Below are 25276 nucleotides of genomic sequence, written 5' to 3'. Positions count from 1 at the left end.
TTCTGCAGATTCCAGACTGATCTCTCTGAGAGAACCAAAGCAACTTTCCATAAAATATTCTCCAATATGTGTGTTCCCTGTACACATCGGTAAGACATCATACCAGACAGATCATTAGACAGATTTCTTATAGCTGACCAGTGTTATAGTTGCACAGTGGCAGCTTGCAATTTTTTGTGAATTTGTTGCTTAAACACTGGATAATGGATACCCAAGGTGTTCTGTTCCATAAAACAACTTCAAATATAAAACCAGGGAATTTATAGTTGTTTGGCCTAGTATGATCATAAATATGATTACTTCAAAATGAATAATTAATTATTTTTAATATATCCATATGCAATGACAAATAACAAGGGAGGTAAATTTGTCCCTCTTATCTGAAATCAAAGATTTACTTTAAAATGCTGTCACGTGAAACACCTAAAAACTATTCATAAAAAATAACCTATTTTTCTCAGTAGGCTGTGAGGTGTCTTTAAATATGCTGAGTAACATTTCTTTATGTTATTAGAAAGGTGTTTATATACAAAATTTTAATTATCCCCTTAAATCAAGTTTGATTATTGCCATAAAACAGTAAGACTATCTGCATGCTAAAGTATCTAAACCTACAGAAATTAATGTTGGACAAAGTTACATCCAAACTCTTCCCCTCCAACTAATATTGTGGTGAAACTTTGCAAATAAATGCACAAAATCACTGCTGTCACTTACACAGCTCCAGTTTGAGAAATATGGAAGAGGCAAGGAACACCTGTAAATTATCTGAATATGTACTATGACCAGTTCAAATTAAAAAAAAAATAAAATAAATAAATAAAGATGTCAAAGATATCCACCTCTAAAGAGGACAAGAAAATTTAGCATAACTACATCTTCCTTATGGTGAGCATCCCATTCATTTTTTAAAGAAAAAAATACTGACTTAAACATTACAGATTATTACACATGATTAAACATCACATTGCAATGCATGATGAAGAATTTTCTGCATCTGATGCAGAATTTTGCAGTATAAATTCATGAATTGCTCTGACTTGTTAAATGAACTGAATACTTTTTCTTCCTCAATTAACAGTAGTTTGTTAAATGTGAAATGGATTTTCTTATGTGAAAGAAAAAAATACTCCATGGTTTGGGGAAAAAAAAAAAAAGTATTATATTTTTTTATAGTTGACCATCCTTTAGTATCAGCCACATGCACTTAATGTGGTCTATAATTCTTGGTAGTTCGTTAGTGAACAAACTGCTTATTTGAGTTTGTATTTAATATTTTCTTCATTAAAACTGTAAAGTATGTAGGCTTGCCAACAAAATTAATAGGCTTAACATTTTGAATTGGGAAGATAAAAATTTGGGGAATGGGATTTTTGCCTTTTATTCGTCTGTGAAAAAAATTGCCATATATGAGATTGAACCTGTCAGCACTGCCCAAATAAATTATCTTTCCTTCCACTTCATGATGTTGGGGGAAAGTATCTGTCATCATTTAAATGATTAAACATATGGTTTAATTTTTATGTTGTCCTGCATGGAGCCAGGAACTGGACTTGATGGGTCCCTTCCAATTCAGGATTTTCTATGATTCTATGACAAAAAACAAATCACATTTTAGTTTTCTACTATATCTGATTCCCTCTTCCTAATACTATAAAACCTGAAAAAAAAAATATGATGAAACAAAAAATGGAAAGACAGTCATTGACAGTCACCTTTACTGGCAGGAACTTAGTAAGAAACTTCTTTGTAAGAAATCTGTTACTTTGTGCTGTATTCTTGGACATATCCGCTCTATACTGTGGATATATGGATACCATCCTCTTTCCTATACTGTATTCTTCAGAAAATCACCATCTCTCTCTGACACACACATAAACAGAGAAGAAATCAACTTGAACGAAATAGAAATATAGAGGAAATATATAGAAAAAAAAAAAAAAAAGAAATTTGAAGGACAAAAAAAAAAAAAGAAACACAAGGAATGGTAAACTGTACAAAGCTCTAGGTGCTGCAGTGTCAGCAGTTCTGTAGAAAAGTCAATCAGTAAACCCTTCATTGTTTACTGTTCTCTTGATCCTGGAGAGAAGGAAGATGGAAGCCCTTTAACAAATAAATAAATAAATAAATAAATAAATAAATAAAGCACCTTGATTTATTAAATGTGTTGGATACATGACAAATCTTGGTTTATTAAGATAAAAAAAAAAAAAAAAAAAAAAAAGTTTAATAATAAACAGGATAAACAGGAGCCCAAACTTTGACCCTCATGTTTTGTTTTTTTTTAATCTCCAGGCTTGAATTATGAAATACAGAATTTAATTTTTTGTCTCCTGCAAGTTTATTGCTTGCAGGAGACAGGAAAAAGTGAATAGTGTTCAGAATTCATATTCAATTCCTATTATTTCTAAATGATTCAAGAAAGCAGGAAGAACATATATTTAGCATACATTGTATATATGCCTGTCAGATTTTTTGGTAAGCTTTTATTACATGCTCCCTTATCAATTTCCATCTTTTACATTACTGCTTCATTAAAACAAAAGTGTTTATTTCAGCTAATGTGAGCAAAACCAAGCAGCACCTAGTATATCATTACCTAGAAAAAAAAAATAAATAATGCTTAGAAGGCCCCAAAAATCATGAAGACAAAAAGACATTTTAAAATGCTATCCCAAAGAATATATGTCATGTACATCTAAAATTACTAACAGCTGTGAATATGCACAAACCAAAAATTCATGTCTGTACATTTGTGTTTTCCCATCAGTGTAATTTGATTAGCAGCTTTTCTGAGTAGGAAAAAAAAAATCTTTTGAATTCATTTTTAAAAGTTTTTCTGGACAACCTGAAAGATTTAATTGATCAATTGTAAAGGATGGTTCCAGAGAATATTCCACAGATTTCCTGTAAATAACAGGGTGTGTGATTCACAAATCACAAAGCAAATTGGGTGTGTGATTCCAAAAGAATTAACTTAACAGAGTGACTGCAGTATTTACCTCTACTTTAAATAGAAGAAAAAAAAAAAAAAGTAGTCTCATGCCATAATCTGAGATGAGGTAACTGCACATGTAACATCACTGTTCACCATGTTTTCAGCATTTGTCATTCAGTGCTCAGGGCTACAGTCCCCTCACACCCTATGTCATCCCTTCAGCGGCAGAGGTTCTGATATAGGCACTTCTCTTTGTCCAGTCCCGTAGTGCTTCACTGTATCTATGAAATCTCTGCTCAGGAATTTTGCATGTAGGAAGAGCATAGGAAAAGCAAGACTTAGATTAGCATTAGCTGTAGAAGATCAATATGTAGTACAAATAGCCCTAAAATGACTTTTGAAATCTAAAAAGCTGTTGAAACGAATGTTTTGAATTCACTTGCTTGTGGAAGAGAATGTATCTACCAACAGTACAAAAGTAAATAGGTCAATATTGACTGTTTACTTCCACATGTAAGTGAAGCCTCTTCAGAGCTGCACTGTGTCCCTATGCCTCATTGATACATCTCTTATTTCTATCTAAAGCACTACATTTTACTATTGTACCTGGCAGGTACAAGAAGGAAAACACTTGAAAGTATGTGAGCTGCATTGGATTGCTGAATCCAATTCTTAGTGAAACAAGTCAAAAGGACTACAACTGTGCAGTATCTTACTGTGCCACAAGAGTTTCATCCACACAAATTCTGCCTGTTGATGGTTAACTGCATATAACAAATGGCAACTCCTTTGCAATTTAAAATGCAAAGAACACTTTTCCATCTTTCTCCTGCTTAATTAGAATTTGGTTGTATTTTGAAGTCTTTCTTCATCAACTTAAATTTTACTATATGTTGTTTGTTTGTTTGTTTGTTTTCCAATGATGTAAGACTGAGACATCTGTTTAACATATGGTGAAATTAATTATCTAACTTCATATTTGTTTATACAATTGATTACAGTACCCTACAAAGCCTTATCATAACCGTTCTAGTTGGGTTTTATCTAGAACATAGGAAGATGCAAAATAGCATTTTTAGTATCTTATGTGTTGTTTAAATCTTTCTACCTATTCTATCTTATTTCTCTATTTCCTCATAACATATCTTATATAACCTATGATCCTACTATGTATAATCTCCTTAAATCAGTATATACTTTAACAATGCAATAGCACATTAAGTTCATGCACATCTTACAACTACTTCTCTTTTCTTCCTCCACACAAACAGCTTAAAACAATTTATTCCTCCACCTTATCATTTCAACATATTTTAAATGTGGTTCTATTTTCTTGGTTTAAACAATCAATATTTAGTGAAAATATCCTGATGCATGCAAAAAGGTCCTTCAGGCAGTACAGTAACCTAGAAGAATTTACTATGTTATTTTATCCAATTTTGCTTTAGCAGATAAAAAAGGTAATACAAAATCTGTGATGATTTTATGCAATTATTATAATTTGTGAAAGCTATATAATTACACAGCTATTTTTAATGAAAACCTCCACTTTTTGTAAGATGGCTAAAGAAATATCATTATCCAAAATCTAGCAGATTATTTTCATCTGTACAAAACCATAATAATAATATGCATACCCTAAACAAAAGTTCCAAGGTCCTCTCTTGTACTTGAATGTTGTCAGTTAAAAAAGAAGACTATAGTTTTCCAATATCTGTTCAGTGAATTGTCTTGAAATGTGCAATTGTGGAAGGGTACACCTGTGAATGTGCTTTGTGCAACAAAGCTGAGGGAAATTTAAGTCACAGAGTATGTAACTTAAGTATGTAATGTCAATAGAAACCTGTCATTCAAATTCTGCTTTTTTAACTTGTGTTCTATGAAGCCAACAGATGCTTTATTTATTTTATTTTATTTTTTATTTTATTTTATTTTATTTTATTTTATTTTATTTTATTTTATTTTATTTTATTTTATTTTACTTCCTTTTAACACCATTTGTAAAGCAAAGTAATTGGCAAATACAGGCAAGGGTAAATCAAATATCAGCTTCATAGTTGGAAGCTGGAAATGAAATCCTTGTTTTACTGAAATCCGTGGCAAACATAATTACAGTGGGATCAAAATCATACTTAAAAATTTCTGTCTTCTACTTTCATATCCACAGAACATCTGGTGGTCTTCCTTTAAACAATTTTCTACTAACAGATTACTGCAAAACAAGTAGGTGTGTTAGCTATTGATAATAAAAGCATTTGACCCCCCCAAAAAAGAAATATTCCTTGTATGAAGATGATACAAGTTCTAATCATATAAATAATCAGTAAATAAAGAACACATACTGTGCAACTAAAGAATTGGTAGCTGAATACTATCTTCCACAAATTTCAAAACTTTTTGAATTGTCAACAATCAATCAATCAGAACATTGTTTTTGTCAGAAATACATGATAATACACACTAAAATGCGGAACACATCGGTGATGTTCCCACATTTGTTTTAGCAGTATAATATAAATCAGCAGCATGTAAAAGAGCAATCAGACAACAGAACTGACAGCAATGTTTTACAGTACTTCATAAATCTCCTGCCTGAACAGAAAAAGACAGAGCAGCACAGACAGCAATGCTGGCTTTTCAGCGCTGCTGTCTAGATCCAGCAGTTTTGGGTTGAGGAACCCAAAACAAAGCTCCAATGAAATTAATGCAACAAAATTTGAAGTTGTGTTCTTGAAAAGCTTCAAGTTCAAAAGCATCATTAAAGCATCTTTCTAATCTCAGTGGTACTACGACACATAAGACACCATCACTTCTGACCTTTAAAGGTGCCTAATTGTTTAACAAATGTATAAACAATTGTATCATAGAATCATTCAGGTTGGAAAAGACCTAAGATCATCTAGTCCAACCTTTAACATAGCACTGCCAAGTCCATCATTAAACCATGTGACTAAGCTTTATATCTACACAAAGACCTCCAGGTGACTCACCTACTTCCCTGTTCCAATGTTTCACAAAGAAATTTTTCCTAGTATCCAACCTAACCTCCCCTGGCACAACTTAAGGCCATTTCCTCTTGTCTTATCACTTGGTGCTTGAGAGAAGAGGCGGATCCCTACCTCGCTGCATGTAGACACAAAAGAGTTTCAGTTTTGGCAAAATCAAAAATTTACAGCTCAACTCCTCAATATCTGTAAGGCAGGCAATAGTTACCTTAAGGATTTAATCTGGTAAGTATTTCCTGAGGTTGCCTAACTCTCACTAATGAGACTGCCTATCAGAGATTTCTGTATTGCCTCCCACTTTGTCTCTGCCGCATTCAATGAGATATCATTGTCAATGGGACACTTTTAGCACCAGAAGCATATCTACCTTATGATTCAAACAGTATAGGCACAGTATTAAAGTGTGATCTCAATAGGACCTTTTCAAAGAATGAGCACCTTCAGGAGAAGGTCCCGAGCCCAAATCTGGATTCCATCATGGGACAGAAAAATAAAAATATGATGCTGCAATATAGAATTTTCCTGTGCTCAGTGCCTTTACTAAAACCAATCTTGAACTGTGCAAATTTGAACAAAACCTGATGATAATGATAAAAAAGCTAGGGCCATAAAGATCTGAAACTGGGATTTTCTTATTTGCTGTGAGATTCTGGGGAATTGCTCTTTGGCTGTGCAAGAACTACAGAAACACAACATAGTTATGTCATCAGAACATATATTCACAAGAGAGAGAGAGAAAGAAAGAGACAGAAACAAATGCAGAAAGGAAAAAGTACTTTACCTCACTTTTAAATTGCCTTGCTGTGGTTGTCCATCATAAATTGACAGTATATCAAAATCTTCTTCGAGGGCAAAAGTATGAAATGACAATTGTATCCTGTTACGCTCTCCTGTGATAATGATCCATGTGCAGTTGGCGTAATTTGGATAACCATGAGGAAATCCAGGGCTTTCTATAGTACCATTCGGTCCCTGTACTAAACCTCCACAGTTCTGACCTGAAAAAGAAAAAAGAAAAATATTTATTTTAGTGTTTTCCCTCCCCCAGTGCATATTCTTACATGAGCAATTACATGGAAGCTTAATGCTATAATATTTTTTTACAAACACATTGTAAGATCACACACATTGTAAGAGCATTCTTCTCTCTGGATTCAAAACCCCTTTCCGGGATTTTCTGAGATATTCACCATCTTTTCATGCAATGAATCGTTATTACAGGTTATGTAGTATTAACTACATAACTCTTACTCATCCAAATCGGAAATTTAAGTATTAATCTTGATACCATAAATTCAATGGTTTGATAGTTTTAATGCTAGATAGTGTTCAAAGTTTTTTTGGTGAATGCCATTTACAATGTTTTTATATAAACACTAAAGTATAAGAGTTTCTTCTGTTCTGAAACATGCTTTCAACACTGAGAGCAAAATGTAGACACACATTTATTATGCATGCTGTTGCAAACAACAATAATATTGTTGTACTTTGAAAACAGCCACATTTCTGTGGTGTAACATCTTTAGTGCTGTGTGTATTGTGATCAGGAAAGTGTTAATTTTTGTAAAGATTCTAAAATAATAACACTATGGATTTACTTAGCAGGTATTTCTGTCTGGTTTGTACATCCTACAAACCTTGTGCGAGTATGGTAGCTCATTAACAAGAAGTCCTCAGCAAGAAACCTTGATTTACAGTGCACACTCTTGTTAATTTCCTACTTGATTTTGTTAATCCCACACACAGTAGTTGTACTGGCTCTGAGCTGGAGAGAAGCATTAATGAAAGATTTGAAGAGAGAAAAGTTTAAGGACATTCTGTGCACTGTAATGCTTGGTTTATTACATGCATTTTAAGCACTTCAGAACAAGTATAATCCAAGCATTTATTGTTATACCTAAACCAGAAAAGTATTTCAGGCTGCAATTTTATTTTTAACTTCACAGTAGTAGGTCTCTGAGACTGAATCTTTCAGAGCAGTGCTTTCAAATGCTTGTGGGAGGTTTCCAAATTTTAATAGAATGGATTTAATAAAAGGGATTTGCTGTTAAAACTAAAGAACTAATAGGTAATCATTTTCTACTAAATTCAAACATAAAAAACTCTAATGAATAGATAAAACGGCTGTAGGGATTTGGCAGATCTTTAAAGTAAAAATCTGCTCTAGTGTATCTACTGATCAATCCACCTTGCTTTAATAATTAAAAAAAAATAAAAAATAATAATAATAATAAAAGATATTACTAAACATTCCTGAAGAACAAATGTATTACAATATTACAACAACACAGCATGAAACTTTCAGTTATGTATGGTACACTGTAATTTGTCAGCATCCTTGTAGATTCTTGGCATTGTATTCCTCTTCCTACAACCACAACAGAAATGTCATACAAATGTCAGGGAGCAATTTTAAATAACTTAATTACTACAGAAATAATTTTCTGAAAACAAAAAAAAAGTAATATTATAGTGACAGCCCACAACTCTACTGCACTAATGAGCTACTTCATGTCACCAACATCCATAAATTCATTTCTGTAAATCAAGTATGTATAAGCCATGCTTCTTTTCTACCACCATGGTGTGAAAGGGTTGATTTGAAAGAGGAGAGCTATCAACTGCAAGTTAGAAATTTGCCTAAAATTTATCAAAGACAGAACCACTTTTAGGAGTGGAAATCTCTAATACTTGTGTATGAATAATGTAATATGATGTTAACTACATTTCGGCCTTCTGGCCAGACAAATTCCCCTCCCCAGCCTCTAAGGAAACATTTTGTTTCCTCTAAGGAAACACAGTTTGCTTAAGGTAAAACAGAAAAATTGCTGAGATTAGCAAATGAGTCTTTCCACCCCTAAAATGGCCCGGGTTCTGCTGCCTCCTTACAGAAGTACCTACTCGCATAATTTTTTCAACCATCAGTGATTGTTTCACTCCATCACATGCTCCACACACATTGCTCCTCAGAAGCCCCACTCAGCTGTCCAGGTTCTGTTCCTCAACATATTTTAACAACTCTGATAAGCCCACACTTTGCCACCACCATGGTTATTTTGGTCCTGTTTAGGTTGAAAAACAAAACCAAAACAAACAAAAAACAATCAACCAAACAAAAAAACCCTCTTGCCTACATTACTGAAAAGGAACTAGAGAAGGAAGAGTGTATGGAGAAAGAGCAATTTACTCTCTGGATATATTAATTTGAATTCTGAATCAGTGGATTTGAATTCTATAGTTATACTGAAATCTTTCCACATTTTAGTTTTATTCCAAAAGCCGGTGATTTGTTTGTTTGGTTGGTTTGGTGGGTTGGTTTTTGTTTTGTTTTGTTTTTTTCCTACTTACTATAGATTCAGGTTACTGTACATTATTCTCTGGAAAATAAACAAGCTAATGATAAATGAGGCAGCCAAAATTTCACCCGCGTTTAACTTAATCATTCCTTAGCACCCAGAGCCCCTTTCTTCCTCCGATTTGCTTTTGTTCTCCTCTCTCTGTATCCCTCTAGCTTTGAAACTATTCATAAACATACTGCCTATGCACTTTGCAATCAAGAAGCACAAGGCAAAAGAGAACCATAAAAGAAAGTGATTGTTGTGAAGTGTTATTTAGGTTTGCTCTTAATTTTATACATTTATATGTAAATAAATATGTATAATATATATATATATTATAAATTATTATTACTATTATTATAAATATGTATAATATATATATGTGTGTGTAATATATACATATTTATTTTTCATTAAAAACAAAACAGAAGTGAACAACAGTCAAGGACACTGTAAGAGATGTGCAGCTCCAGGAAAGTGGCATCATTTTAGGTCCCTGCCTGGTTTAAACATGAAGCATTTTTACAGAGTGGTACTGGGGAAAAAACAATCTGCTATCTGTATAATACCTATTTTGTCAATAAATGTAAGTCTATAGCCTTTAGAACTGTCAAATGTTACACCTCTGCTGAGGAGTAAATGCAACATTAAATCACTTAGAATCCAAAAGAGAGATTCAGTAGGAGGATACACTTGGAGAAGAGGAATGAAGAGACTTACAAGTGACAGGTGGCAGCAAATTAGATGTGAGTTGGCAATGAAATACCACACAAAAAAATGCAATTTCTGACTGCAGAGACACCACAGACCAGTAATAGGACACTGATGAGATTAATTACAAACACTTTGTTTCTTATGGGTGCCTTAATAGCAGAAAGTGTCAACAAATTCCAGGGAATTCAGAAACAACAAAAAAGAGCAATTAAAGAAATTGAGCATACTGACAAGAAAATCTTAAAAGAATATTCATATTACCAGAGTTTAAACAGTTCTGCTGGGCTGAGCATAAGCACAACAGAAAATGTAGGTTGAATATTCCTAAATACACCCTAAAAAGAATCTACCCATGCAATTCACTTAGTGAATTTTCACTTAGTTTTGGCCTCTGTGTCAAAAACGTGGCTTAAAAAATATATATGTTGCCATTTTTCACGAGAAGTGCAGTCATTGATTGAGGAGATTATCAGTACAATGAATTACTTTAATATTAAAGGTGTAATAGGCTGCCAAGATTTTATTAGCATGACACCAAATCATTGTTTATATGAATGCAAACTATGCTATTAGCATTAATTTTCTGTCATATGTTGTCTGTAAGAAGATATTTCAGGACAGCTATTTTAACTTTATGATATGAAAAGGGTAATATAAGAAAACTAAAGCTCTCGGCTTGTAGTTGAAATTTATTAACATTGATTTCAACCTAAATGTTACCTTACAAAGGTTCTAAGCAGGACTATTTGCACCTGTTCAGGCACAACCTTTCTCAGTTGTTACCCATATGTTAAAATACATGAGGAAAACTTAATTTGCCTTAAGTGCTGAAGGTAAATAGTGGTAGAATCATTAGTAGAATTTAATACCACTTTGCCATGAGACTTAGAACAAATTGCAAAGTGCAAACATTATAAATATCTTCTAAAATTGGTCTTTTATTTTCTTGGACCTTTACATTTATCATAATTATATTTATCACATCTCATTTTACTAGTATCTAATAATTAGATCTACAGAAGTCCAGATTCATTTTTCAAGTGGTAAAGCCTATTGCAAAATTTTTCTACAATGAACAAACAAAAAGAAAGCCACTTCTTTTCTTAAGGTACATCACGTATTCTGTGGAAGACTGACACACTTATTACAGGTTTATATTTATATGCATACATGTACATATCTACACGCATTTGTAGAGCAATTTTTCAAGATACATCTATTTTGAACAAACAAAATATAAAACACACTATAGATAGTTATAAAGCCATTAAATAAGATCCTAAGATATTTTGAACAGTCACAGTAATGAAAATGAAGTCATAGAATCATAGAATATCCCGAGTTGGAAGGAACCCATAAGGATCATCAAGTTCAACTCCTGGCACCACACAGGTCTGCCCAAAAGTTTAGACCATGTGACTAAGTGCACAGTCCAATCGCTTTTTAAAATCAGACAGGCTTGGTGCAGTGACCTGGGGAGCCTGGTCCAGTGTGCAACCAACCTCTTGGTGAAGAACCTCTTCCTGATGTCCAGCCTAAACTTCCCCTGCCTCAGCTTAAAACCTTTCCCACGAGTCCTATCACTCGTGTTTACAGAGAATAGGTCACCTGCCTCTCCACACCCCCTTATGAGGAAGTCGTAGACCGCGATGAGGTCCCCCTTCAGCCTCCTCTTCTCCAGGCCGAACAGGCCCAGTGCCCTCAGCTGCTCCTCAGATGTCTTCCCCTCTAGGCCCTTCACCATCTTTGTCACCCTCCTCTGGACACTCTCCAACAGTTTAATGTCCTTCTTGTACTGCGGTGCTCAGAACTTCACACAGTACTCGAGGTGAGGCCACACCAGCGCAGACTAGAGCAGGACAATCACCTCCCTCAACTGAGTAGCAATGCTGTGCTTGATGCATCCCAGGATATGGTTGGCCCTCCTGGCTGCCAGGGCACACTGCTGGTTCATATTCAACTTGCAGTCGACCACAACCCCCAGATCCCTCTATGCGGGGCTGCTCTCCAGCATCTCATCGCCCAGTCTGTACATATAGCCAGGGTTGCCCCATGCCAGGTGCAGGACTCAGCACTTGCCTTTGTTAAACTTCATGCAGTTGGTGATTGCCCAGCTCTCCAATCTGTCCAGATCTCTCTGCAAGGCCTTTCCACCCTAAACAGAGTCCACAACTCCTCCAAGTTTGGTGGTGTTGGGAAATTTGCTCAGAACACCTTCTAGTCCTGCATTCAAATCATTTATAAAGACATTGAAGAGGACTGGCCCTAAAATGGAGCCTTGAGGGACCCCACTAGTGACTGTCCGCCAGCCAGATGTGGCCCCATTTACCACAACCCTTTGAGCCCTGCCTGTCAGCCAATTGTTCACCCATCGTATGATATTTTTGTTAAGTTATATGCTGGACATTTTGTCCAGTAGGATCCTATGGGAAACTGTGTCACATTTATTCTTGTGACTGTTATGAGTAGGCTTCTCATTCCACAGGTACAGAAGAATGCAGTGATTATTATTGAGGCAAATAAAAGATTTTGATATCTGAAATTCTTAAAAAAACTTTCTCACTAATTCTAAGAACATTTCAAAAAGCGCCTTTCTTCCCCATTGATTAACACTAGATCCTATTATGATTAACAGTATTATAAACAAGCGTAACAAGAAAACGAAAACAGCTGTGCTAGACCAGATCAAAGGCTTATTTAGCTCAGTAGTTTTTCTCCAACAGCAAACCAAAGGAAGTTCCTAGGAAGAACTCCCCTCACCATCAAGATCCGCATTTCAGGGATGAACACATCCCAGAAGAGGAACACATTCCAGTAGCCTTACCTTTGTGTTTAACAGTCCTTGATAGATTTCTTTTCCACGATCTTGTCCAGTAATCCTCCACATTAACTTCTATAACCTTTAATGTATTGTATGAGGAATTCTAAAACATTAAAAACCCTTCTTTACGTTTGTTCAGTAGCTACTGTGTTAGGTTCGTTTGATGCCCCAATAGCACTTGTATGAAAAGAGAATGTATGGTTGACTCTGACTCTTATTGATGCTTTCTATGCCACTTACCATCTTATTGACCTTTGACAGATCCTTTTTTTTTTTTTTTTTCCACATTAAAAAGTTCTACTTTATTTTGCTGTGCTTTGTACTACAGCCATTTTATCACCTTTCACTGAACCCTTTTCCAGCTTTATTACACCTTTCATGAGACAGGGAGACCAGAACTTCTTGTAGTATTGAAAACACGGACAAACCATTTCCTCTCAAATATATTTCCTCTTAAACTACAAGTTACTACAGAATTAAATTATTGCTGATACTAATTCATGGTCCAATCTTGCCACAACGTGTTTTGAAATCATAGTGAAAAATAATTTGAGTATCTTGTTTAAATTTTAGGTAAACTTTATTTTTTCCTGAATAAAGCCCATGAGCTAAGTTGCTGTAACCTGAAAATGTGCAGACTGAAAAAAAAAAATATATATATATCATTGTTTACTTATTGTCCAGCATTGTTATATTCAAAAAAAAAAAAAAAAAAACAGACTGCTACTCAGTCTGCCCTCTTTGCTTTCTCCAGAGGTGCGGATGCATCATGAAGATGTCTCTTCATGACATCTTCATGCCCCTGCCTTGCTTTGCAGACACACCACAGCATGAAGGAGATTGCAGTAGCTGGGCTGTGGGGCATGTCACTAGCCTGCTCTGCTGCCACACAGCCCTGGGACCGCTCACACTGTAGTGGGTTTCCGTGGCAAGGTTTTGGTAGCCATATGGGGGCGATAGGGGTCCCTTCTGTGAAAAGAATCCAGAAGCTGCCCCAGGCTAGATAAGGGGCCTGCTGCTGGCCAGAGCCAAGTCAATAAGCAATGTTGTTTGTGCCTCTGTGAAAGGATATTTAAGAAAGGGAGCCAACCAAACAAACAAAAACAAACAAACCAACAAACAAACAAAAACAACAACTGTGGTGGAACAGGAGCTGGAAGAACCAGCCCTGCAGACGCAAAAGTCAGCGCAGCAGGAGGGCAGGAGGTGCTCCAGGAGCTGGAGCAGAGGTTCTTTTGCGGCCTGTGGAGAGGCCCCCAGTGGAGCAGGCTGTTCCCCTGCAGCCCATGGGTCCCACATGGAGCAGATCTCCACGCTGCAGCCCATGGAGGAGCCCCCGGTGGAGCAGGTGGATGTGGCCTGGAGGAGGCTGTGGCCCATGGAAAGCCCCCGCAGGAGCAGGCCCCAGGCTGGAGCTTCAGCCCGTGGAGAGGAGCCCACGCAGGAGCAGGGGGCCTGGGGGGAGCTGCTGCCTACATGTGGGGGACCTGTGCTGGAGCAGTTTGCTCCTGGGGCATGGATCCCGTGGTACGGAGCCATGTGGGAGCAGTTTTTGAAGAGCTGCTGCCTGTGGGCAGCCCCCGCAGGATCATTTCGGGAAGGATGGAATCCCGTGGGATCTACATGGAGCCTGCACAGAGAGTGGGTGGGAGGGAGCAGTGGAGAAGTGCTATAGACTGACCGCAGTCCCCATTACCCCATTCCCCTGTGCTGCTCAGGGGGGAGGAAGTGGAAGAGGGTGGAAGCGGGGGGAGGTGTTTTTGGTTTCTTTTGTTTCTTACTTCTCTTGTTTGTTAGTAGTAGGCAATACTTTTTACTATCTCCCTGCTCAAAGTCCGTTTTGCCTGTCACAATAATTGTTGAGCAACCTCTCTGTCCATATCTAAAACCTTGAGCCCTTTGCATCATATTTTTCTCCCCCTTTCCCTTTGGGAGAGTGAGAAACTGGCTGTGGTGGAGCTTGGCTGCTCACCTGAGTAAAACCACTACACACGCCATCACACCTCCCTGCCTGACAGTGGGGACAAGGGCAGAGAGCAGCACCGGCTGGGCACCACTTCTCATGGATGACTCTGCAATGAAGCAGCAACTCACGGACATCAAATGAGGTGGCAGAGTAGGACATAGGTGTGAGAAATAAATAGGAAGTTGCAGGCTTAATCCCCCCTTCTCCCCCCTTCTCCTCTCCCTCCCTCCCCCCCCCCCTTTTCTTTTGCATTTCCATATTCTACCTTTCTGTTTTCCCCCCCAACTTCCTGTGTAAGCCCCCAGTATTTCCCTGCCTGCCATTGAGGGCCTGCAGGTCTGCTCCAGCCCAGCCAAAGATTGGCCTCATTCTACCCTGTGCCTTTAATCTCTTCTCAATTAGTATACCCTGAAGCTTTCTTCTAAGCATGATATCGCCCACTAAAATTGTTACTTCCCAAATTAACTTCATTCAAGAACAGAAATGTCAAATGGCCAGAGCTGCACAAGCACTACTTTCTTAGGACTATTTTAAATAACAATTGGCTACTTCAAGCATCCTTTAAACATTAATTATTAAGTAAACCCCACAACACCATTAAAAGGCACTTTATGAGGAACTAATCAAATCAGAAAGTACCAAATTCTTTTTAACTTAGTTACTGCTGAAGATTTGAAGATTGCATTCACAATGGCAAGCCACGATCTTTGTTGGCAAAACTGAAATACTCTCCCAGTCGGCAAGGAGAGGACAAAGAGCTGTTAGAGAACACCTGCCTGCTTGCTGTCAGTTCCTGTTTGCTGTTATCTGCCACCCTTCAATGGCAGGACGAACTGATGCTGCAAAGCTCCAACACTACAAATATTTAGATGTATTCAAGATGGTCCCAGGCTAATGTGAAACGAGACCAGTGTGATTTTATTCATGATGCTCTTGCAAAACCCAGACAAAAATGTGTCATTTCAGGAGATAATAAATAAGTTTAATATTTAGTTATGGTAAGGTTATATGTTAAAAAAAAAAAAAAAAAAAAAAAGAAGAAAGAAACAAACAAATAACTCATCACTGCATACACAAATGAGCAGAAAGTGGGGATAGCAGACAGGGGAGCCCAAACAACACTCTGTCCTAGCTCCTCCAGGCCCACCAGGAGCCATCAACCCATCACAAGCCCATCTCCACAAGCCCAGGACAGGCAGGAACCCAAGTTAAGGATTCAGAGGAAGGGACACCCTGCCAAGGACTCTGCCACAGCTGTCCCAGGAGACCCTTAGCCTCAGCATCCCAGCATGAGACCCATCACAATGGGTCAAGAGCAGTTGTCCCAAACATCTTTCAAATCAAACTGGGAGTCACCGTCATTATAGGGTGCAAGGGAGGAACATTTTGGCATTGCACATGATTTATTATGGGATTTTTAGGGGAGGAATGAAAGTGGGAAAGAAAGGATTTAGATCACCTGGGGAGGAAAATGAAAGGGAAAATAGAGGAGTAAGGGGATATCAAGGGCTAGTCGTGCAAAGATTTTGCTCAAGGTTATGCTTGTCTGGTCATGCCCTGTGTCTGCTCAGCACACAGTCTGTCCTGTCTTGTAATTAAACTCCCATTTCTAACTCTTTTGCTGGGTGAGGGGACTCTGCTCATTATGCACAGGTATCTGTGTGCCAGCAATGGGAATGGGACCTGGGTCAGAGCCCACAACCCCATGGTGCCCTGGAGCAGGTGTGGGTTTGCGAGTGAGTGTGTGAGTGCTTGTAAAGATGCATCTGGATGAGACAGTGAGCAGGTGAACTGCCCCAGGAGCCAGGAGGAATGTGTCTCTGAGAGAGACTGTGGGGTTTGGGGGTCTCTAGGGTCAAAACACTTAGATCTGCATGTGTTCAAGGGTGAGACCATGGGGGGCTGGCTACCGGGGGACCAAAAGAGCTCAGCCCTGTGCGTATGTGTGTGCACATGTGCTTATGCATAGGTCTGAGAACCAGCAGCTGGAGTGGGGCTGTGCCCTTGGACTCTTATGCCTAGACACCAGCAACTGGGGACACTGGGATTCAGGGGCAGCTACTGGGAGACTGGAGGGAACCACAGTGTACATATGTCTCCATACTTTTGCCTCTAAAAGACCTTCACTTGGACCAGCCAGAGGTGAAACATGAGGAAGCCTGTCCAAACTCATGGGAGTACTGAATATGTTTGTCAACTGTGTAATTAGTAATATATATATATATATATAATATTATATATAATATTATATATGATATATTATATTATATATATATATACCCACATGTACACACAGTGTATACATTTGTACTGTATGCATGAAGTCTACCAGGAATACCTGCTTGCCACTGGCTGGTTCTAGGGCATGGAGCTACTGCAGCATTGCCTCTATCAGTTGCCAGAATTGACCCTTCCTAACACAAATCAGTTTCTTCTGAATTACTGTATTTTCTGTAGCTTGGCTGCTAAAACTAAAAATTGAGGGAAAAATGGAAGCTACATTTCAAAATTTAGATTGATCTAATTTAAATACAGATTCATTCAATACTACAGTTTATGTGTGTGACCAATCTAGGACCTTAACTAGGACCATCTCACATGAGATGAACAGTTGGTAAATGCTAAAACGGGTGTAATAACTTTCAATTCTGAGGCAGGCATTCACAAAGTGACTGCAACTTCATCAGTCTATAAAAAGTTTTAAATTCAGATCTTATTTCTAGCCACAGGATATATATTCATTAATTGTGTTAATTAAACAGAAAAGCTAGTGTTTTCAAAGTCTCAGATTAATACTCTGTCAGGCAATAGCTTTGTGCACAATTATTTCCTATGTATATTTAAACCTTTATCCAGAACCCAACTGAAATTAAATCTTTGAGAAAGTTAAAGATTAATATTACTATTCAGCAAGAAATTCTCAAACGAATCCTGCCATAATGGTAGCTTTGCTGTGTACCAGAGCAAAACATCTTAATTGCTGGTATGTGGAAGTTTTTCTTTATTTTAATGAAGTTCTCAGTACTGAAATGCATATTATACATCAGCTGGATTAGGTTGCCATTACAAATTGAGAAAAAGATATTTCATGTTCCCTTTTCAATACTGAAACATGCAAAAGACCAATAAATCAGTATTCAAACAAGTTAATGTGGAAATAAAATGTAGCAAAATACATTTCTCTGCAGGAAAACATTTTTAAAGGGCTTTTAATGCTTTTTTAAAAATCCTGTCTACAACAGGATTTTTCTGTGCCAGAAAAATAAAAATACCATAATTGCTCTCTCAAGGCTACAGTTTAACAGTCCTTCCTTCTGATAAAGCAGTGAGTTCTTAGTTAAAAGAAACTGAATTATATGCAGTTTTTATTCTTTTTTCCTTCTAAAGCAATGATCTTAGCCTGGTAAAACAAAGTTCTTCAAACTCTCTTTGTTCTTCCTTTTCATTTACTCCAATTGTATTTAAGATTCACCAAAATGAAGGAAAGAAAATGCATTGAAAAGGAGGAAAACAATGTGAAATACATTGGAGGTGGTGTTGAAAAAAGTTCTTTCAGAGAGCCTAAGATCCTATATTGTAAAACCCTGAGCTAATGACAGATTTAGTGCCCTTTAAAGCAAAACTATTCTTCATAGATGCAAACTCATTCTGCAGATGGAGATCACTGAAACCAGAGTGAATTTTATTTCTCTGTTTGCTTTTCTAAAATTAAGTAAAATAAATTCAGTCTTTAGGTAAACATCACTATTACTGTTACAGGTGCTTAGCAACAGCTGATGAGAATGAGTGTGGCATAGCTAAGGTAAAGCGATGATCTCATTGTTTGTGTAACACTAAGGCAATAATCCCAATTCTTTTCCAAAATTCATATTTGGAATAGGAGCAACTCAACTGCAGGCAAGCTACTTTGAGAACAGAGACATCTTGGTAGGACCTTTTGATTTCCCTTCTGCTAGACTCCTGTAACAGAAGATAACTGTCTGTACTAAATCTGATTACTTCAGTCTTGTCACTTTGACTTTCATTTTTTATTGATGCCACTCTCCCATACCACTTCATTGATAGCCCTGCTCACATATCAGGATCCTAGAACAGGTTTTTTATTACCACCTCTATCACTGGATGCCTAAATCATGAGGTTGAGAACTGTAATGCAGTTCAAGCAGTTTGGTTTTATATTAGAAGAGCATATTGTCAAAAAGCCCAATTCTGAAAAGTGGGAAAATCCATGTGTCTCATTATAATTGCTCCATGAGTATCATCTGCTTCAACTGTTTTTTCTTCCCTGTCAGTTATTATTTTGTGCATCATTTCTGTTATCCTGCAGGCTTTCCAGCATTTTCCCATCCTTAAAATCTGTGCGACCTTAGAATCTGTCCAGGAAAGTTTTCAAATTTGTTCATCTCTGCTACTTAAATTCATTCATTTCTTTGCATTTAAAACAGAACCTCTTAGTTCAGTGTTCTTCAATTATCAGTGCAGAGTCAACTGACATCAACTGAGAAGGACAAATATTACCTTCCAAATTAGATTGCTAAGTTATAGCTTGGAGAAAGAGAATGAGTGGCAATAAATTCTTTAATAGTCATTAGGGATGTTTCACTTTAAAAGATAGAAGAGTTATTTTTAGAATTGGACATAAAAAGATCAGATGATATTACGTTAGAGTTGAGGGTTAAAACAATCACCTTTGCTAAAACAAATGCATTTAGAAGGAAGAATTTTAAGTTTTACATTAAAAATGTTATTTTACAAATCTACTGCAAGAAATCATTTATTGTTCTGGAAAACTACGGTTCTCTTTATTTCATGTCACTTGAGAACTTTCCACTTTTATTTGTATTCATTTATTCACACTGACTATAATTTTAGGGCTCTGGGCATAGTTTAGTAGCACCATTAATATGAGTTCACACTGGATATCTGCTGTTCTTTTCATTACCTAAGTACAATCAAAGTAGTTTTATTTGCAAGCCAGACAACACCTTTACAGCTGTTTATGTGATCTCACATAACCACAAATCATGTTACTAAATGCCAATGGACAAGACTGACTGTTCTTTCTGAAAAATTGACTCTTCTATATGACCAAAATAGGCTAGATATTAGGGACTACGTGACAATACCAGTCTATATACTGACCCTTACCCTCTAACATTTTTGGAGCTCCCCTAGAATATTTTCCCTTTAATGTTTGTACTGAAGCAGGGACACTAATAACCTTAAAGTTGTAATGAATATCCATAAGGCAGAAAAGAAAGAAAAAAGTTACTTTTTAGAAGAAATTTCATGTGCTGATCATTTTTTATAATAGTTTTGGACATTAATTGGCAGGTATGCTAAAACATTTGTGATAGCAGCATGATATCCAAAATATCTGCATGTATATATTCAGGAATAAGTTTGCTCCCCCTGGCATACTTACTAGCTTTTTGAAAAGAGTTTTCTCTGCAGTTTGATATATTGCTTCTTATTTCTGTGCAAAATGGAAGCAATTGGGCTTATTATGTGGATTCTAACACGTTTCTGTGTATTCAGTGTAGTCTGAATACATCTTATTCCTCAAGGTTGTCTCTATCTTCTGTATTTAGCAGAGTTATCTTAATATTGAAAATGTGAAACATTCCTCTTGACAGTTGTATTATTTGCATACACATAATTGTGCTTATTAGCTAGATTTTATTACATGTGGGTACTATTACATATGGGTACTATTGCCCTATGAAATGTACATTGTACATATAAGAATTCTGCTATGAAAAATTAACAGAGCAAACAATATTACTTCTTTAGTGAAGTTAGATATAATCAAAATATAGGTAACATGACAACACGTGCATGTGTGAAATATGAAATTAATTGCATTTTTATGTTAACAAAAAGACACAACCTAATAATAATAATAATAATAATAATAATAATAATAATAATAATAATAATAATAAATAACATACAATCTATAACACCTTTTATTCATGACAGTACCAGGGTGGGAATGCCACAACAGACACATATTCCCCAGTGATTATAAAGTACAGCTGCCAGAGACCATACATGAAATGAACTGACTTGTTCTAATAATCTTGACCGCAGGGAATTTATTACCTTAGCTTTTGTATCTTACAGATATGTTTGTATACTATTAAAGTTAAGTACTGAGGGTGATAGAGCTCCTGAGCCTGCATCATGAAATCAGTAACTGTAATTGATTCACGGTAATATTCAGAAAGGAGTAACTAAACACTGTCTTGCACTATCAGTAACAAACAGAAATGCATGAAAAACTACAGGTGTGATTCAGCATTGCTCTAAATCCTTGGCTTTATCTACACTGATTCCAATGGGTGCCAAAATGTTGCCAGTCTGATTTGGTGCCTTCAATTCATACTGGAGTAAATAACTGAAGAAAGAATTAGATATCTTTCTGTACATACATAAGATCAAGTTTTATTTCTACCATAATAAATACATTTCATTTTTATTTTTTTTCCATTGTGTGTATCTCAAAAAATTTATTTAGATCTGTAAACAATAGCATGTAATGTTGTGAACTGTGACAGAAGAAATGCTGTTAACATTTTCTTTAAGCTGCAGCTGATTAGGATACTTCCTAAAAAGAGTTATCTATTTCTGTATTTTTAATGATAGATATACTATATCTAATTATTAATTAAACACAGCGTATGATTCATATAGGTTACAGAAATAAAAGTTTACACAATGAATTGAATTCAAATAAATGAAGAAACTTAAATGATACTACAAATTTGAACTGTAAAACACTCAAGACTATATTTATGATCTTACCTACAACAAGAAATGATTCTTCCTCACAACACAACACCTCATCACATACTGCGATTTTCAGAGATACGCTGCTTATATAATATAATTGTTTCTTATAGAATTCAGATGGATGCTATTTTTACATATCCAACTGAAAAATCACCCAAACACTCAGCTATTTATGCAAGGTGAAGCACATGAAATTAAAGAAACTGAATTTATATTCTGCAAATTTTCATCTGGTTTCTGCCCTCACATACTGCCTCTACATGATAACACACAACACTACAAGAGACTAGTTCTGAAATGGATTGCTCAAAGCATTTCTTAATCCTTGATTAAGTCATATTTAAAGCATATTTGAAATAAGCAGAAGAGATCTACTTCTTGCTGGAATATTACAAGCAATATCCTGTTATGTTCATCTTACATTAAATACTGCACAAAAGAAAAAGCTGTCTGTATCACTGACATCCTCAGGAGCCTCTGTGATTGACAGAAAATGGACAGCCAGAATAAGCACAGCAAGTAGATGCTATTCATACTGGCACTGCTAAGGTCGGTTCTGCCAGGGTCAGTGAAATGGAGGCTGATCTGCCATGTCAGTGCCAGGTCTGCGGTGCAGAACAGTCCTTGGACCTGCAAGCTATTCTAAAGCACAGTCACTTCTCCCACAAAACAACATGGAGACAGGTTTCTCTAGGACAATTTCTATTTACTACCTATCTGAGATAGATATACTTATGGCTCTTTCTCTGTAAGTATGCCAATTCCAGTAATTTTCAGGGCAAGGTTGTTTCTCTAATTACTTTGAAATAAAAGCATTGATAGCTATGATAATCAAGGAATATAATTTTAATTGAAATAGGTGACATATGAGGGTATGGGGAATGGGAGGTCCTAGCCTCTCTGAACAATAACACAGTGTCTCTCTCTGACCAGAATTGTCCAGGGCGTGACCACACTCCTGTTGTAGTTAATGATAAGGCTTCCACAGAATTCAGGGAGAGAGGGATCAAGTCTGCATGTACAGACTGAGATCATGTATCTGGTCTGCTTCCAGAAAGAGACACAAAATTTGAGAGGGAGACTATTGGCATAGCTCAATAGAAATTGTGGACAATTTCTATAGAAAAAGAAAAAGTGGACATGCCTTTGGGAGTACATGCATGCCCATCAATAAGAGCAGGATAAGACTTCAAAATGTTAGCTTTTACTCATGTTACGTCAGATTGCATTATGTCATGCTGCCTTACATCTCATCTGACAAGCACACTTCTGTTACAAAACAAACATAACAAGACAGAGAAAACAGCAGTGATTGGAGAAGAACATGTTTATTTTAGTTGAGGTGACTAGTCAATTAGCCGTTACTATAAAACAAACTTTAACTCATTTAAAATGCTTCTTGTCCCTTGAACTAAAAAAACTTGCCAATGTAGCACTTTTTATACAACCGACTATGAATTATTAATTCTGTCCACATTGTACTAGTTATTAGATTACAGCTGCATGATGTACTGTTGAAATTTGGAAAGCGCTCACCTCTAGCATGGTCTTAGCACACCTGACTCCCTATTTAGAACTTTCCTTACTCAGGGGGGAATACAACCATATATAGAGAGAAAACATTGACCATAAGGCTCTTGTGGCAGAAACTGTAAAATTGAATTTTCCACAGTTGTTTGCTGGACAGACAACCTAATGCTGTTTCATGCTTCAGCTGAAACACAGTAACTATAATATCCTCTCTGTGTCACTGTAACCTATACTTGAAGAAGATTTATAATTTACAGTAGGCTTGTCAGCTGGAGTCATTCAGTCCATACAAACAATACTGTTACAATGTCATAGAAAAAAATAATGAAGTATTAGCATACCTTGAAAATCATAGAATCATTAAGGTTGAAAAAGACCTCCAAGATCATTGGGTCCAACTGTCCCCCAACCACCAATATTACCCACTAAACCATGTCAAAATGCCACAATAAATGTAAGTTTCACAGCACTCTACAGTTTATAATCATAATTTGGTGATGACCAACTCTATTACAAATAATAATAAAAAAAGGAAGTTTTTTATGATTCTTACCATTTGATATAATAGGTATTTTTTCATGTTTGCATTTACAAAATGTTGGTTATTTAGGCTATTAAAACATCCAGAGCCAGGAAAAATAACATCAAAAGTCACGTATCAAAGTATAATCACATTACCGTCATGGCAGTTGGAGAACATGAGACACCCTGCCACTTTCCAAATCTACTCTTGATGTCATTTCTTAAAGAAAATGCTATCAACAGAACAGGTTTATTATTAAATATCTTTGATTTATCTCAGCATTGCCCTCTTCAAGCCAAATGTCTGTGGATTTTCAGTTGATATAAGCTGTCATGTCTTCACTAACTACATCACATCAGATCAGCCATAACACTAATTGAAGTCCCAGTACATAGGCTGATTCTGCTATCCATCTTTCCTCCTTCCAATCTTCCTTCCTCCCTTCCTCTCTTCCTTCCTTCCTTCCTTCCTTCCTTCCTTCCTTCCTTCCTTCCTTCCTTCCTTCCTTCCTTCCTTCCTTCCTTCCTTCCTTCCTTCCTTCCTTCCTTCCTTCCTTCCTTTCTTCCATTTTCAAATTCTTATTTGGTAATGACATTTTATGATTTACTCTTGAATTTGATCTTTTAATGATACCCTGTTAATTACCTTGGTATTTCTTTCTGTTTCTAAGGCAAAATACTACATATGCAATTAGTAATCAAAGAAAGAGCAAGGAAAAGGTCTGGCTGTTTACTGTACTTGTTAAAGCTTTTTCTAGCTTCTCTGGTTGTTTAGTTGCATAATGGATACAACAGATACTGAATGTGAGCTGCTATTTCACTTGCATTGCTTTACAGAAAGGCTACTGAACTTTACAGAACTGCAGAAAGACTTGGCAGTGCTGAGAAATTCCAAGCAACACAGGTACATGACTGCCATGTCAAAGTAAAGCCCAATTTTATACACAAAGCAATGGTCTCTAAGCTACCTATTAGGACTCAGAAATATTGCAGTGTTGAAATAATGTGTTCATGACTCTTAAGAGTCAAAAAAGTGAACAGAATGTTTGAATGCATTAAGGTTAGAGGAAATAAACCACATGTCCTATTATACCCTACATGTGCTCACTGTCTAATCTGAGTTCTGCGTGCAGGTTCAGGCCCACAATCTTATCAGAAAAGGTGCAAATATGAACTCTAAGGATGATTGAAGGTATGAAAGGTATTGAAGTCTCTCTTCCGTAGAGGAAGACTAAATACACTCAAATTTTTCAGCCTTCGGAAAAGACAGCTGAGGGCTGAGGTGAAAAGTAAAGGCTTTCTCTGTTCTCAGTTTTTCTTTCTTTTGTTTTTATTACTCAAAATTTTCTTTCTGCTAAGAAGTTCAAAAAAAAAAAAAAAAAAAAAAAGGAGACGTATTTTTACCTAGTGCATAACTAAACTGTGGAATTCATTTCAACCTGAAAGCAATTAGACGATAGCAAAAGGAAAAAAAAATCTAAGTATTTCAAAAGGAAAGATACAACTGTTGTTCAGAAAGTCCCTTAGTCACACATTTCTCAAAGAAGGGAGATATATTTTGGGAATTATGCTTACTGTTCTTACAGTTTTTCTTTGTATCTGCCATTAGCCAGGGATGTAGATAAAATACCAGACATAGGGACAGAT

The 25276-nt window shown here is 36.5% G+C and overlaps 1 protein-coding gene across 4 annotated transcripts in view; it reads right to left on the bottom strand.

Moving 5' to 3' along the window:
• The window catches only part of CSMD1 (CUB and Sushi multiple domains 1), a 1186669-nt gene that overhangs the window by 950282 nt on the left and 211111 nt on the right, over nucleotides 1–25276 (bottom strand). For all 4 annotated transcript variants that reach the window (XM_032184761.1, XM_032184762.1, XM_032184764.1 and 1 more), the window contains exon 2: nucleotides 6725–6941. In XM_032184761.1, the coding sequence (XP_032040652.1) occupies nucleotides 6725–6941 (217 nt within the window). The remainder of the gene's footprint in view (nucleotides 1–6724; nucleotides 6942–25276) is intronic.

Source organism: Aythya fuligula, chromosome 3 (genome assembly GCF_009819795.1).
Source record: "Aythya fuligula isolate bAytFul2 chromosome 3, bAytFul2.pri, whole genome shotgun sequence".
NCBI classification, from domain to species: Eukaryota; Metazoa; Chordata; class Aves; order Anseriformes; family Anatidae; genus Aythya; species Aythya fuligula.
Note: the sequence above shows the minus strand (reverse complement) of the source record. Positions and strands in the feature narration are given on the sequence as shown.